General features: G+C 45.9%; 1 protein-coding gene across 3 annotated transcripts in view; it reads right to left on the bottom strand.

The window, feature by feature from the left end:
• GPC1 (glypican 1) overlaps positions 1-17,278 on the bottom strand; it is a 287,237-nt gene that overhangs the window by 89,996 nt on the left and 179,963 nt on the right. For all 3 annotated transcript variants that reach the window (XM_072042424.1, XM_027464057.3, XM_072042425.1), the window contains one exon: positions 8,928-9,086. In XM_072042424.1, coding sequence (XP_071898525.1) covers positions 8,928-9,036 — 109 coding nt within the window. In that variant the 5' untranslated portion in view covers positions 9,037-9,086. The remainder of the gene's footprint in view (positions 1-8,927; positions 9,087-17,278) is intronic.

The following is a 17,278-nucleotide window of genomic DNA, read 5'->3' as shown; positions in this document are numbered from 1 at the left end:
GTAAGTTCAGAGGTCTCACCTGAAGGTTCGGGTAGCTCGAGGGGGCACCCCAGTGCTCCCTCCTCACCCCAACCCTGCTGGCAGCCACCCTCGCCCCAGGAGCCCTTGCACATGCACACTGGCAAACCCTCACCCCCAGCCCCATTGCTGCTCCCATGGCCCCGTGTCCCTCATCTCAAGAGCCCCTGAGGACAGAGGCTGAGCCACATGGGGCCAGGGGTGGCCCTGCTTCAACTGACTGGGGGGGCAGGCTCGGGGCATGGTCCCACCACACCTGAAGCGAGCTGAAATCCTGCGCTCTTCCAGCCATTTCCCCTGGGACAAGTTTACTACATGCCGCTGCAAAACACTTTCATTGGCATTCATTAGTCCTCGAGGACCAATTTATTCCTTTTTAGCAGCATTAAAACAGAGGTTGCATTTCACAAGTGAATCGCTGTACTGCTGGGGCTGCAGGAAGCCGCGCAATTATCTCCAGTGTATTAACAGCTGAATCCAGACCTTATACTGAGCTTAAACTGTAACAAACATTATTTCCTGGAGCCCTGATGAGCCAACCAACAGTCTGATCCACAGCTTGCAGCTGCCTCAGGATTTTGGGGGTGTTGGGGAGTTGGGTTTTCTTTATTTTACCACCGCCATGCAGCTTGGAGTAAGAATGAAAATCCAAGCAATTTTCATTCTCTTTATGATCATTTTTCCTATTTTGTTTAGGTTTGTTTCAGACCATCATTTGGCAGCTTTTATAGGTTGAGCCTGGGAAAGAGATTATGCCTGTTGTTTTAAGCAGCAGGTGTAGCAATCAGCACTGAAATGTATGTATCCCTCTTGGAGATGTAGCTATGGCAAGCAGAGACAGTATTTCCAGCATTACATGCAAAAATAAAGCTAGATAATTAATGAAGATGTGTTTCAGAGGAAAAAAAGAAGAAAGTGTCCTTATTTCTTTTGCCTGCTAGTGAGTGCTCTCACTGTCTTCCAGCCAGGGCTCTTGCACAAGCTGCCTCCAAGCCAATCTCCAGGCACAGTGCGTGCTGATGTTACCCCTCGGTCAGCAGGGATCACTGCTGAGCAGCACGGAGAGACTTTCTGCAAGGACAGCTCCCGCTGGGAGAGCAGTGGATCAGAGGGAGAAGTACTAAAGAGAGACCCTTACAGGCTCACAACCAAATTATCAGATTTACATAGCTTGCACCTGAGGAATCTGCAACTCCAGTTAGGTGGATTCAGGTTCCTTGAAAGCTGGCTCAGCTGATTCCCATTTCTCTTAGTGGCAGAACAAACCCAGCTCACTGGTGTCTTGGCCAAATCCGCCACAAACTGTAAAAAATTATTTTTCCCTCACTAACCGGTTTAATTTCAGCAAATACAAGCAATGGAATCAAAACACCCTGACACAGCCAGAGCTATGGGAACTAAGGGAAGTGAGGCACTGGAAAAAGCTCTGCACACATTACGGCATGTTAGCTGTGCTCTTAAATCTGAGAGGCTGTGTTGGTCGGAAGGGAGGAAATTAAATGAGAACAGGAAAGGAGGGGAGAAGGGAAGCATTTGTAAGCAGCCATGGCAGATGTAAAGGTGAAATTCTTGTCAGTGAAGCTATCCTGCTTCTTTCTACCCCAAAAAGGGATTACCTTTGATTCTCCCTATAGATAAATCATTTCTTGGCAGTTTTTGTAGGCACAAAGCACCTTCAAGCTCCTGCTTGCACTGCTGTTACTCATGCTAATCTCTAAAAATCAGCCCCACTCCCTAATCCCACAGGGTTCCACATGCCAAAAAACTCTGTTCCTTCCCTGCACCCATTTCTACAGGTTGTTTGCAGACCTCTCGCATGACTTTGAGCATTACATACACTTTGGAAGGGGCCTTGCGAATAACCCACACATAACAACAACTAAAGGAGCATTCAGAAAAAGTACCTAACCTATTTTTTCTTAGGTGGGAGGTGCTGAGAATGAATGTATGGAAATCTGATAAACCCCCGTAAGAGTTGGGATGACTGGAAGTGTTCTGCTCTCTTACAAGAAGAGGATCACTGCTTTTTATGGAGAGGGATTTCTGGGGACCCAGGCTCTGTTCTCTCCTCTAGCACAAACCTACTGCACAATGCATCACTTTCTCCACAGTCCACTCACCCAAACCTGTTTGATTTTTTATTTTTTTAAACAAAGGCTTTGGACCATAGAGTCTCAGACAGACAGGATGCCCTGAGGTGCGTTACAGTAACAAGAAGCTTCTTGGCTGAATGGATGTGCTTCTTCAATGGCAATAACTAATAAAGCAGAATCAACAGTTTGCTGCGAGCATTTCTGGTTAGAAAGAACAAAGTGCTTCTATCATCTCACATGAGAACAGCTATCTCAAAGCACACAAAATAGCACAACCTCCTATGTCAGGACACGCCACATACTTCAGTATCGTGTTTTCAAGCTTATCGTGTGTGCTGATCGCTGTGCTGGGACAGCACCTTGCCTCTGCAGCCCTTGATGCTCCCAAATTACCACAGCACCTGACCAAGAAGAGTGATTCATGCCAAGCTGTGGAGGAATTACCAGCTCACGAGCAGATTCAGAACACCTCCAAGTCTTTGCAGTAGCAGTAGACCAGGAAAGTCCAGTATTTTCCTCTTATGAGAAAGATGGAACAGCAGAGAGCTAAAAGGGGGGAACCACTTCATGTAGAAATTAGTCAACTAATTGGAATATGGCTGAGTGTAAACTGGTTCAAGAAACAGGCTCCTCTGCTGAGCCATGCAGAAAAACCTCAGCTGTTCACCTCCTGCTTCACCGCGCTGCCCTCCATTGGGCCATCTGACTGAAGCCTCTGTGCAATGCTGCCTCAGCCACCGAGGGCAGCACCCAGCGTTCGTCATAAACGCCTGGCTGATGGACTGCTGGCAGTGGGAAATCACAGGTTTTCAGAGACTCATGAACGGTAAAATAAACTCTGCCCAGACATTTTTCTCAAATGATTATGTGGTCATCACTAATTTCTTGCAAAATATGCCTGCGGCGTTTGGTATCTCAGAAGAGCAGGTGATTTCTTTCATGTCCTCAAGCAGATGCACATTTCCATGTTTTCTGAGCACTCGTAGGCGCTTCTTGCGTGTGTGACAAACGTGGTGACAGCTGTTGAAACTGAGATGCCTGATCTACCTTTTCTCTTAATCTGACTTCTGCAGGGATGAAGTAGCTCATCTTTTTGGGGTGTGCAAGCCGCTGCAGAAGACAGCCCGATTCAGTGCCCCCGTCCCAGTGCCACTGCCTTATTTATTTGTTTGTTTTGTTTTTATTAAGGAGAATATTGTGCCTATGCCATCTGTTCAGAGAAGTGCTGCACGTACATTGCAAGATACCCTGCAGCACACAACAGACTTGCAGATTAAATGTGAAGAGAAGTGGCTGTAAGGGGAGAGAAAACTCCAGGTGCTGGAGCTGTTACAGGTGAGCCTAAGCGTTTGCCTCCCTGAGGCAGCTACCTGTCAGGAGTAATCTTGCCGAGCCCAGGAATGCACCTTGATAGACGCCGCACCCCATTCCAGGAAACCATAAATACCAACTGAGAGGCTCAGCACCACACATGAAAGCATCTTCTTGCTGCAGAGCACGATTGCAGGGACTAGCATAAATCCCACCTCATGCTGGGATGCCGGGGTTTCCTTAAGGTGGCTCCTTGAGGGGAAACGAGGGAGGGAGCAAGTGCAAGCGCTTGCCGCCTTCCTCCTAAGGAGGCCTCCAAGGGCCCCCCTATTTGTTCCTCCATCCTTGAGCTGCCTGGCAAGCTGGGACCCACTGCCACTGCCCGTCTGCCTGGGGACATCCCAGACATCGGCTCTCTCCTGCAGAGCTGAGCCCACATACCTAAACCACAGGGGCAGAGCCCTGGCATGGGGAATTGCCATAAAATTAAAAAAAAAAAAAAAAAAAAAGCGTCCCCAGCTAATTAGGGGCTTCTGGGTCAAAATCAATACATTTGCAGTCCACACCCAAACGCTTGGCTCAAGGGAGCAGCCCCAGACTGCCTTTTAGCGGCCGAAACCCTACACACTCACTGCTGGTCAAATAAGTTCCTCTGACAAAGCCATATTTGCTTGAACTTTAAAACAGAAGCCTTTAGAAATCTCTAAAATTTTACCATCAGTGTGTAACAGCTTCTAGGATGTTCCCCACCTTGTAACATTTAAAACAACGATTCATTTTCACAAGAAATATGTAACTGTCTAAAACTAACTCTCAAATAATGTTAATTATCTGTACAGTCTGTGTTCCAACATATGCGATTTCCAGCTACCACCCGTTGAAGTTATGAAAGCTTTCACATGACACCAGCTTTCCAATGGGCACCTACCTATAAAATTCATAAATTTTAATTTGCAGTTGATTGCTACAGCTTAAAAATCAGAGAATTTGTAAGAGCTACAAATAGTTTTTAGACTGTTCAATGTGGAATAAAAGCAGAGATTTTTGATCCAGCCTGTTGATACTTCCTAAAAAAAGGAAACAATTCTGAAAGGACAGATTTGCTGGCTCGCAGCTAAAGGTCAGCAGTCACACAGGGAGTGCTTGCTAAGCGTACCAAATGATTGGGAAGGAAAGATTGGCACGATATCACGATACAGTTAAAAAGTTACTTAAATGGAGGAAAAGGGAGAGGAGAGAGAGACAGGCATGGATTAGACTCATGACAAGTGAGCTTTCATGAAGACCAGAAAAACAGCCCTGTGCCTTGCTGCTCGCAGCCCCTCTCTGTCACCAAGTGCCACTTGCTCCTGCTCTGTTTCTGCCACCCCAGCCTGTGGGGCTGTCCCAGCAGATAGGGGCTTTCAGGCTGCACTCACATCGTGATCTCCTGCACCCAGTGCCATGTCATCAGCCATCACTCCTCCAGCCCTTCCTGCAGTGCAGGGGTCTCTCATGCTGATTTCTAACTGCTTACAGAGGCACAAGTTTCACTGAGAAATGGGAGTTCAAAACTCCCATGGCTTTGTGTAACGCTGACATACAGCTGTGTGATACGCCAGAAAAAACATTAATTTTCCCAAGGGAGATCCCCACAGCCTGCCCAGTGTTTATAACCCTCTCCTGGCACAATTCATGAAGTCAAAGCACTCCGGGGGCTAGCTCCTCTTCTCTAGCCGGCAGAGGGGGCAACACACAGCTCTCATCCATTTCTTGAAATCTACTTGAGCAAAGTTCCTTGTCAAAGTATCTCATTTTATAATATTATGTACTGAAAGTTTCCAATCCACTGAGATGATACCAGTTTTAAAACAAGCACATTCTGTGGTTAAAATCTCAGAAGTATTTCTAATACTGGTAGAATCTTTAAAACAGTATTTGGTACCATTCTCAACAGAGACCATCCCAGCTCCCGCCAACACTCCCCATACTGTTATCACCTGTATTATTCACAGCTTGCTTTCAAGGTCTGGGCTATGTACAGTTTTCCAGACAAATAATCTCTGCCTAAAACCCACCGAACAGCCTCCAGTCGCATGGACTGCTCCTTGCCTGAGCAGGAGACCTGGGACATCACAATTAACAAAGCAGCCGTGCACATAATCCTGCTAACGAAGTACCACTACTAGGAGCTCTATGTTTGCCCTAGCACTTTTTTAACAAAAGCATATGCTCTCATCATTTGTGGTCTGTGTTTCTGTGTGTGTGTGTGTGGTTTTTATTAATTAAAAACGATCGGTTGTGGAACAAAACACCAGCTTTTCAACCAAAAAGGTTTACAGCAAGGCAATGACCGTAAGCATAGCTCAAATCTGATGCCCCCACATCCTGCTAACTAAACTAAAGCAAAACAACAAATGCTCTGGAAAGGAGATATGCCGTACAGTAGGCTGTTAAACTTTAAATTTAGCCCTGGCAGATCCTCGGGAAGGGCATCCCAGAAGCCATGTGTCCTCTGCTATGCAGGGAGAGCAGTCAAACCATGGGATCCTCTTCCACATACATCAGTTTTATCTACGTCTCTACCTATCATGTGTCATCCGTATTTCATATATATATTTTCCCTAAAAGTACTTTGTGTAAGGAAAAGGACAATCCACTCTTGGCCATAAAGTGTTTGTCCCCAAAGCAGCCAGTGAGACCAGAACTACAGATTATATAATGCCTTGTGATGGGACAAAAACATGGCTCAGAAAAGAGGCCCTCTGATAACTTAAGAGCTTTGCAGATCACCACCTGCAGGATGAATTATTCTCCAGTGCAAAGTGTTGAACAGCAGCATGGGGAATATTACTTCAGAAGCAGATTGCTGTAGCCTTGCTATTTTCTAGCTGAAGCTTCAGGGCAATTTGCAAGTAGGGACTATTGCCATGATCAGCAGTGAGATTACAAAATCAAGATTTGCTGTGATGAATCTGAAGAAGAGAGCTCCGGGCCTAAAGTTCAATGTGCCACACCTGCTAGTGGAGAACATATGAATAATCTGACCTCCAGGCTGCAAATACTTTGAGGGAGGGTTGGACATCCCCAGCCTGTGGAGCCCTCTGCTATGTCCTCCTGCAGCCAAACCAAACTGTGAGTATAAAGACAAGCCGTGCATCGATATCTCTGCAACCTCAAAAGCTGCACTCTCCCCTGCAGGGCAAACACAGACATGGGGAAAGTGGAAAGGAAAAACCCTTCCAGAATACAACAGACAGGCACCTGTGAGAAAGCAATATCACATTATTGCCAGATGAAGGGCTATGTGCAAAACAAAGGCAACGAAAGGTCTCCCTTATTCAAGTACCCACAGAAACCTCTGATAAGAAAATCCAACAAAACCAGGCATCCAGTGGCAGAAAAACTAGATCTTGTGACATTAAAAAGATTTCCTATTCAACAGCTTTAAATAGCGCTACCTGCAAGAAGTCTTAGTAAGTGTAAAGTTAATTTAGAAATCGTGTGGTTTCGACTGCAGTGTTTCAGCAGCTGGTATGATTGCATTGCCACATCACCAGAACTATCTTAATATTAAGCCATCTATACAATAGCTACAAAAAAATTCAAAACCCGAACAACTGCTTATTATAGCCAAACCTGTGCTTGAAATGCAGACAAAATATGATGAATACTGTTTTTTTTTAATCTTGTCTTGCATAAATTATAAGCTCTCTATTGATTGCAAGGATAATTATTAAACAGAAAAAGGTATAATGGGAGCAGGAAACGTTTTCCTGGCCTTGAGGGCTCAATGGAGGTTATTCCCACTGCAGAGCACCAGTGATCAGTGCATTATGGTCTGTTGAAGTAATACTTAGCTTATTGAACGTATATATTGTTCGATGTTTAAAAAAACAAACACACACAGAACAAAGAAAACCCCAAACCCTTGGCTACGTACCACAAAAATTAATGTATATTTTTGTAAAATACTAGAAAAAAAATAGAGAAAACCCTCACATCTCTTAATTGGCTTCTCAACATAAGCAACCCCACCCCCGATAAGCTTGTTTTTGCATACTATTATTTTTATTGCTGTTATTATTATTAATCCACCAAACCATCACACTCACATTAAACTGGTCCTTCACTAGCTGATTTCTGCTCAGCAACATGATCTCAAAGCTTTCCACCAAGTTTTACACTCACGTGATACAGGTAGAAGGATGTTGGAGTGTCTGGGGCAAAAAGTAAAGGCCAGATGTACCAGCCAAAATGTGCCAAAACAGGCAGAAGAGGGGAAGTGTGCTGAGGTCTGGTGGATGTTCTGCATTAATCTCCGTGAGGGGTTGGATTTCAGAGGTCAGTGAATGTGCTCAGCAGCAACAGCTATATCAGGGCCCATTCAGGTGCCAGCCTGAGCAACCAGCATTGTAAGGCTCTTTAGAAAGTCTTGGCTATCGCTTTTTAATGCAGGTGAAAATCAATTAATTTTGAGCTTTTAAAAGAATGCCTTTGCTGTGGTCAACCCTGGCCACACAGTCACAATACATTTTGCAGAGATGCATTGCCTTTTCTTTCTATTCAGTGCAAAAGCACTTAATCTTGGTTATCAGCTCCCTGAAGGTCAGGTTTATTTCTTTAGATCTATTATGTACTGCTTGAAATTTCCAGTTCCACCTTTCTGGCTATTATAGCTTCTTTCTTCAACTCCTATTCTTCTCACAGTAACTCCATATGACGACTGTTGATAACGTTAAGACCACCATGATTCTAAATGACCGACCTTCTTTAAAATCTGATAATAGATACAGTTTCTGATTCACAGGTCATCTCAATTTTGCCAATAAACCATTTACTTCCAGCGGCCTTCAGACCCTGAGGCTTCCTGTGCACTGCAAAATGTTTTTTCAGGGAACAATAAAAGTAAGAGAGCCATCCTTAGCACATTAGGAGGGCATGTTTGTCCACAATACCTAAAGCGCAATGACCTCTAAGATCCTCGCTGCTGTACACCACTTTTGGATGTTTGTAGGATGCTCAAAGTTATAAGCAACTAATACAAACTTACCTCCTTTTCATTTGCAATCTGTATGGAACGAACAAGAAAAATCCATGCCTTCTTAGATTCTCCCCCTCTACTGAGGACTATCCAGTCACCTTTACCATATTCTTCAGATTATACAGCTCAAGGCACAGTGCCAAGGCTTACATCACTACCTCTGATGTTATGCTGCTGTGGTAAGACCTGATTACGCTATGCTTGTAAAAGCTGCATCTGTGCCAAGGTACACACTTTGTTGGTATGAGTGCCAGCCAGCCTCCTGCCATGGCTTCACCGAAGTGGAGTTCTCAAAATGACTTGCCCTTGCAAAGACACAGCCTGAGGTACAATTGCTATTGAAGGTCAACGTTTTACACAAACTATTGAACAAGATGCATAAGAAGGAGTATCGAACACAAACCCCTCGCTCTAACAGCACCTGGGAAGCTACGCAGTGACTGGATTCTGAGCAGAAAGTGAACAGATCAGGTGTTACTTACTGTCAAAGCTTCTGTACTGCGCCGTTAGGATCGTCTGCACAGAGCGACCGGCCTCTTTCATCATGGCTTCAAATTCACTTCGGCTTTTGTTTGCAAAGTTCTCCTCCATCTCGCTGGTGCAGCAGGTATAACCTTGTGGGCAGATTCGCAGGTGCTCCCCTAAAAAGAGAAAAAACACAGGTGAATGGCCAGCTCTGGAAAGGGAAGGACTTCAACCCAGCTGAACTAACTCAGCAAAAAAACTTTCCAACTCCCTGGTAACCTGGAGCTGCTTACGTGCCTACCCGCTCGTTTGAGCTATCCTTTATTACTGTAGTAGTTGGTCTGAACACAGGTAGAGGTTTTCTCACTGGAGACTGTGAGGGAAGCAAAAGTGAAGGAGATAAAATCCATGTGTTGGGCCAGTAAAAGGGAAATAAAAGTAACTCCTTCTCTGTCTGCCCTAGACAGAGCCCAGAAGACATAAAAGTCTCTCATTAAATGACACATTAATTGTCCTCGTTAGACTTCACGTCTCTTAGAGCAACTGTTTGAAACTACTTTGCCAAAAAAAAACACAAACACAGAATGAAACAAAAAACAACCCCCTTAAACACTATCCCTATCCTGAGAAGGGATTTCCATAACCAGAGAGATGAGAATAGAAGTTTTCAAAAGACAAAGGTGTGCTGAATGCCACTAGAACTTGGTTGACTAATTCCCATCCACACATTTGGAAATCCGTCCATTAACTCTTTTTCTTTTTGATGAAAAATCTTATCTCCCAGAAAGAGAGAGAACCGCACCAAAAAAAAAAAAAGTTGCTATGACAAGCACTGATTGAATATACCCCTTGCTATGGAAGAAGGACAGGAAAGGTAAAATGACTCAGATGTTAAATTAAAAAATTCTTCAGTATGGGAGCTCCTCCTGTTCCTCCACAACCTCTTTGTTGTAAAGAGGCAAACATTTACATGGGCAGAGTCAGCATCATTTTGAAAATAATTGCCTAAGTTCTTATAAGCCCTTACAAACAAAGACAAATCCACCTGAAAATACACCCCAAATTTCTCCTTACCCAGCAGTAAGAATTCATTTGAATGAAATCAAACACCACAGTTATTTTTTTAAAGAATAAAAACCCCCTTGTTTCAAGCACGCACGGAGATAAACCAATTACAAAGAAGTTAATGTGCTTAATCTAATTTGATTGCGATTGCCAGTGATTTTGCTGGCAATTTTACAGGACTGCTGTCTTAATGTCAGAGCTGAGCTGAAACATATATTTAAGATCAAGTTTTATCTTGTGTACACTGACAGCTTCAAATCCCGAACCCGCACAGTCCTCCAGTTTCCCATTGAAGTCCCGAGCTACATCCAGCACAGAGCCCTTAGCAAACGGGTGCCTCAAGTTAAAGGGTCTTTAAAATCGGGCACGGGTCCTACCCTTGTCGATATCATGTAATTAGGGAGAGCAGCGGGCCCTGCTGGCTGCCAGCCCTTCAGGGGCAGAGCAGCAGGAGAAGCACCACCTTTACCCGATATAAGAACAGAGCCAACTACGAGCACCATGTCACCCAAGGCTTCCCGTACCAAGTGAAATTCAAGTTATAACACTCAGCCGAGCCTTTCTCTCATGTGTTTCCTTTCATAAAGCAGATTCCTGGAATTTACTTCCGAGCTCACTTCTCTCAAGCTGCATTTGTACAAGAAAGTTGTTGTGAGGACTGCTGACACACAACAGACAGGCATGAAAAGGGAGCTGGAATTTTCTGACAAGACACAGCTTTGTTTCCTGTCACAGCAAATTAAAAACTTTCTTTTTGCCCAGCCTCTTCTGTCTGTTTTCTGCTTCCACAGGATTCCTGACGAGGATCAAGGCTTTATTTCCAATTGTTTTACTGTGGTACCCGTCCTTCCACACCGCCTTTATTGTCTGAGGACGAAGCGAGGCCTCGTCAGCGCCAGGCCGCCTGAAAGGCCCACTGAGCCGAAGGCCCCTGCACCACCACAGCCCGCAGGTTCAACCTAGGCCACCACCAACCCTTTATAATCCCTTTATTTTGGTAAGCCAAATAAAGTGGTGGAAACTCAGCACTTGGGGAGCCCCCTTTCTCCTGACCTGCTGCCAGCACGCGGGACTCAGCCTTGTCAGGGCCTCCTACCCCTCTCCCTCAAGCTGCAGCCAGTTTGGGCAGGGGGACAAGGCGCCCAGACAGTTGTGGCTGCCAAGTCTGAAGCCGTGGAGAGCAAACGTTGGACTCCAGAAACGAAACACAGGGAGAAAATGTCCGTGGGGCCTGTCCCAGAGGAGGAGGAGAAGGGTGCCCTGGGAGGAAGAGCCCCATGCTGCACCCGAGTTCCCCACCGGCAAAGGGGAGCAGCACACGTCTGAGGCGTGCTAATTAAAACATGACAGGACCAGACAGAAACCTCCACGCTCCCAGCCCAGGGTGTGTCTCCACAAAGTGGCATCACTCCAACCCTTCCTTAACAGAGCATCAGATAACCTGCAGCCACCAGATAGCAAAGAACTGGAGGGGAAAAAAGGGGAAAAAAAAGAGAGAAGTAACTAAAATTGCCTAATTTTACACAGCTTTGGGAACTGAATATATTTTTTCAAAATGCTTAAATTCAGAGCAGTCTCAATTCCTTTTGATGCAACATTTATTTTAGCTTTCTACAGGCGTTCATATGGTACTCAGCACCACAGCATTTTATCTCAGTGGGAAGCAAAGTTTTCATGATTTGTCTTTATATTTCAACCTTGGTGTGTACAAAACAGTCTTACAGTACTACGAGAACGCTTCACTTGCTTTACTTTTTAACCCGACCCACCCTGGAAACACTCACTATTATTATTTCAACTTTTTTTTTTTATTGACTTCAAAATAAATATACTCTAGGCCATACTTTTGCTTTCCCTATATATCAAAGTTCATTTGTTTGCTAACGTGCCATTATGTCACTGCCGAAGCTGTGCTATAAATACCTCTGGGTTCCCTTGGCTGGAGATTACCTGCAGATATCTATGGAAAGTTAGAGGTGTTTTACAAGGAGTAAATCTGCAAGACACAGCGTGCTTTCCTCTGTTGCTGTGTCAGAAATTTCCCGTTGTCTGCAGCTGACACACTGCGAACCGCTTGCTTCATAGCGCATGCTCCCAGCCCGGGCAGAGCTTTGCAGAAAACAAGTGAGCATGACAGAAGCCAAACTGGCAGCCAACAGAGGCTGGGCCAAATCCCCTTGAAGATGATGGATATATTGCCTATTACTCAGACTAACTTGATGAGGTCCAAGGGGGATTATGCTGTCCTATGAGAGCCTGTGACTCCAAACCAGCCTTCTCTGCCCAGCCTTCGAACTGGAGTAGCCGCGCTGGGCAGCATGGCACAGAGGCAGCCGGCGCATCTTGGGTGGCTCAGGTAGCACCAGCTCCACGCTGCCTTACGCACTCCAGATTTAAGACACGAACCTGTAAGTACAAGAAGCTGCACTTTGGGATACTCAGCTTTCCCTCACAAAGCTATCAGCTTACCCAACCTTAAGCAGCCAAAAATGTGCGGTTCAGAAAGTGGCCCGTGGCCTGCTGGAAGAGCTGGCTCTCCCACAGACGTGGCAAGAGGCTGCCGAAGCTGGGAGGGGACAAAACCCACAGACTGCACTGTCTCCTGGAAATGGAGACAGGGCACAGCATGCATGAGAACTGCATCAAACAAATATCTTGCTTATGATTAACTGCCCTGGAGTGGAAAGGAAGAGACAGGAGGCTGATGACAAGAAAATATCACACTGCCTGGTTACTGGCTTGGATTGTCCTTCAGATACCCTCTCAGCCAGCTGGGTTTACAGATCGTTTTGTCTATCAAATTCATTACTGCGTTTGAGAGTGCTGACTATTAAATCACTTCACCACTCCCTCCTCAGGGAGGGAACCGGGTGCTTTGTGCAGGGCCCCCGGGAAGAGCCAGGATGGGCAGGAAGGATTGGGTTCAGCACCCCAGTTCTCCCCAGACCCCAAGGCAACTGCAGCCCCCAGCCCATGGGGGGAGAAGGGAAGGCCCATGAGTTTACCATGCAATGCTGATAACAAAGCCCTCAGCTCCCTCCGGCCATGTAAACAGTGCTATTTCTATCCTACATGACGTAGGAGATTGAATTCATCAGTGTTTGCAGAAGGTTTGGGGTTATTTGGATGTGTTAGAGTATCTAAATGCAAATTATTACAAAATTAAACTCTGGGAAGAATAATTTATTTCAGGCTGTGATAAATCCATCACAAGTCTTCCCACCTATTTGTAACACTCACCCATTCATTTTCCAAACTGCTCCAGAAACTCATCTCATGCTCCTAATCCAAATCTGACCCCCGAGAGCTCCCTTGGCACCTCCCGCCCAAACCCCCTCCTCAGGGTGGGCAGGTCTCAGACAGCCAAGCTTGCTGAAATCCCACACTGCTGAGACCCCTCCTGCACGCAGCATGGGGAAGCCAGGACGCAGCCCCGGGACTAGGTGCTGCCAGGGAAGCAGTGAGAGCACAGGGTGAGCTCCGCTCCTCTCCTGCTGTCCCTGGTAGGCACTGGGCTCAGTGGTCTTCTCCTTCTGCACTTTTCATTTCAGGTTCACCAGCTGGCAAGCCTCTTCCTAACACTATTGCCCCGTAACATCTGTGTAAGGTGGTGGGGGACACAGCCGGTCTCTCGCAGGAGCTGCTGGCATCAGACTGAACTGAAAGCCACACTGCTCTGGTAAGGGGAGGGCAACTCAGGAGGTTTCCCATATTGCAGAGGCTGGTGTCAGCTAAGCGCTGGGCGGCCAGCTTCTTTGATTTGCAGTTAGCTGCTGGCAAAGTGTGCTATCTTCTATTTTCAGGTTATGTATTAAGAGTATCGGCCTGTTTGGCTTAGCTTTGCACATAACGCCAGGGGAGGCATAGCAGGCCTGAATATTAAGTATTGTGTGGCAAAATTGCAAGCTTTGATCAAAATGCACCAACCTATAGGTGCAATACCCACAAACAAGGATGCACGTGGGGGCTGGCAGGGGCTGGTCAAGGAACAGGAGGACAACAAACACAGGTTAGTGAATATGGGAGCCAATGCTGAGAGGGGCAGCTTTGGCTCTTCACTGGGGAAGAGGAAAGCCAGCGAGGAGCTGTCTACTTTTCCAGCACCCGGCAGGAACCCCGCGCAGACCTCAGTACGTAGCAGGACTTGGGTTAACCTCAGCCGGCCCGAGACCACCTCCGAGCAGTGGCACGGCTCACGGGCTGAGGACTACGGGGCAAGGCAGGTGCTGCCCTGCCTCCTTTGCCCACGCCAACCTCCCCACGTGGGGGGACTTGGCTCTATCGCAGCCCATCCCTGTTTCTCTGTGCTGCTGCTGAGGGAGCAGCTGGGTGTCTCGGAGGACTGACAACAAAGGCATGGAGGCTTTTCAAGCTGCACACCACAGGTCTGAATTTGTCCTGTGTCAGCAGCTTTTATAATGCCTTACCATCTGATGGCTGATCAAATGGCTTGTGCTATCTGAGATGAACTAATGTTTTCATTCCAGATAAAGAAAACAAGCACTATGTTCCACATCAGTGATAAAAACAGCAAACTGGAAAAAAAAAAAAAGAGCTAGAGAATATGCTGCTTCTGTTTAAGCAATGCACACGTCTAAGACGAGACATCAGCAAACACTGAATGCTTGTTCACGCAGCTCATCGTTCAGACCAGGATTATACTAACAAAAGTGAAAATCCAAGGGCAGATAATCCGTGAGATCTGCTTGTTCCACTCCTTCCCTTTTTACTCCTACCAAGATTTAATAAACTATCAAAACACTGTTAACCAAATAAGACAACTTAATCTGGCTGCTGGGTGGATTTGGCTCCGGCCCAGGGCAGCACTGCCCTGTAATTGCATTACAGTGAAACCCAGACAGCGAAACCCTGACACGGGGAAGAGACACAGGTATTTCTGAGAAAGACCACAACTGGCATACTCTGGGCACAAGACCAAAAAGGGGTGTGAGGCTTTGGGGCTGCCCCATCTCCTGCAGACCACAGCCCTCCAAACCAGAAGCCTGGCTCTCGGCGAGCCAGCTGGGAGAGCACAGGTAGGGCTCGATGGGAATTTCCTCCTATTTGCTCAGTTCGTGTATTGAAATACCTCAGACTCCAAGCTGTCAGCTCAGTGTCATGCTCACACATGGGAAGTGTGGTATCAATTTGTTTAATCCTAGACCCTGATGTCAGAGGAATTTATAAAGCAGGCAAACACGGGCAAAAAAAAGTTAATTAACAGAGGAGAAAAAGCCACCTTCATGTCCTAGAAAAATATTAAGTGCAGAGTAGATAAGAGAGCCTTCAGAAATGACAGTCTGACAATCCTAATGTCATCTGTGTATGTCTCTGTGGCAAACTGCCCAAAGGAAGGGAACAGAGAAAATGTCACAAATGCTGACAACAGACTTGATTCTTAGTGAAAAGCTCTGCATGAAAGCACTTTACCCACTCATTGCTCCTTTGGGTTCTGGGAGCACCATTCCAAATGAACACGCTACTCCAGAATACCCCTTCCCATCAATTTCCCCCCCCCAGTTTCTCACTGGGTCTGGATGTGTCCTTAGTCACAGGGGCCTGACTTCCCTCTGACTCTGAGCTGTGCACACGCAGCAGAAATCAGTGCAGGGTGCAGTGATCCAAGCCTGTGTTTAAGGACAAAGCAGGAAGCACTTTATAATTTGCAGTAGAAAATATCTTTTTCAGTGGTTTGAGGGAGGAATGAAGGAATGCTTTAAGGCCAAAACCACAATGTACCACGAGCAAGGTAACCCCTATTGCACAGCGCTGCCTGAACACCCCAAGACCTCGTGCTCCCAAGATCCTCTCCCAGACACTGGACCCACTGGCAGGGAGCTGCCAAGCAATTCTCTGCTCCAGGAGAAGTGATCCGACATGAAAGGCTTCATAAGGGAGCCATGTCATGGTCTACAATTAGCACCCTCCAAATATATCAGTCTTGGAAGAAGCCTTCAGTTCAGGCTAGAAAAGTTGCAAGGATCATGGAGGAACGCACAGGGAGCTGTTACGCTCTTTCCCTTTCTCTGAAAAGCAAAAAACTCCTTAAAAAGAGCCTCAGACAAGGGAAGAATTATCTTGTCTCTTCAGATAACACTTGTGGATGTATTGAAGCTGTGTGTCATAATCCATCACTATCAACCTCTTTCAAAGTTGTCCTGAGCACATCAGCTTCTCGCCAGATGTTTTCATTTATTTTTTTTCTTCTTCTTGAAACAAAGAGTCCTTTTATCCTCAGCTCGCTGCAAACTAAAATAAGATCAAACTGGAAACCTGTCACTCTTATCGGATGCAGTTTCATTTGTAACTACGTAAATATGTTAGCACATAAGGGGCAAAGCAATTCATTAACCAATCTTTTTCAATTTCTTCTCAGAAAAATTTCTACTAGCTTTTTTCCATCAGTCTGGAAAAGGAAATCTTGGTACTAAACTAAGAGTAAAGATGCAGTCCCCACTAAGAGGTTTAAGAGGTGATAGGGTGATAGCTTTTCCTTTATTCTTCAGTAACAAAAAACAAACACGTAGCAGCAACTGCTTCAAGACAATTATTCATATAATCCACGACTTGGGTTTGGTCCAAAAAGAAAGGTTTCTCCAGTCCCCTTGCTGAAACCCTGCAAGGGAAATGGTAACACTGTCCTTTGGGATAAAGAAGCAGAAAGCAAGCCTCCAGGACTGTTGCTGAAGAACAATGAGTGCTTGTGGCCAGTGGCCAGTCCCAATCATTTCAGTGGAAAAAAACAGGAACATCTGGACTCATCTCTTGTACGGGAGCTACCACTTAGGGAACATTCCCTTTTACTCACAGCAAAGCTCCTCAAGCAGTAGATACTGATGCAAAGAGATGACAGTCATCTTCCTGGGTTTCAGGCACGTACCAAGCACCCAGTTCCTGCAAGGCACCCCCCTATTTCTCAGCCTCTGTCACCCCACAGGGTGCTGTGATAGGACAGTCCCAGCAGAGGGGATGGAGGCAGGACAGGACACCCAACAGAAGGCTGCCCCTGCGAGGACCAGGCACTGCCTCCCTCCTGCCCAACATCACCAGGGCTGCAGGGCAGAATGCATATGTCCAGAAAGGATCTTCTCTTCCAGCAGCACAGATCTCCCAAGGGAAAATAAACACAACTAAAAAACCCAACCGCTCTGTCTGCTGGTAAGAGTGAAAATGACTCGTGAGCATACAAAAAAGCTCGGTCTTTAAATAGTCATTAAACAAATGAAGCTATTGGATCAGAATCTGATTTTAAGAGTTTGCAAAAATAAAATGCCTATGCCTAAAAATTAAAGAAATTACATTT

This window comes from Anas platyrhynchos, chromosome 9 (genome assembly GCF_047663525.1).
Source record: "Anas platyrhynchos isolate ZD024472 breed Pekin duck chromosome 9, IASCAAS_PekinDuck_T2T, whole genome shotgun sequence".
Classification (NCBI taxonomy): domain Eukaryota; kingdom Metazoa; phylum Chordata; class Aves; order Anseriformes; family Anatidae; genus Anas; species Anas platyrhynchos.
This window is presented reverse-complemented; position numbering and strand designations above follow the sequence as displayed.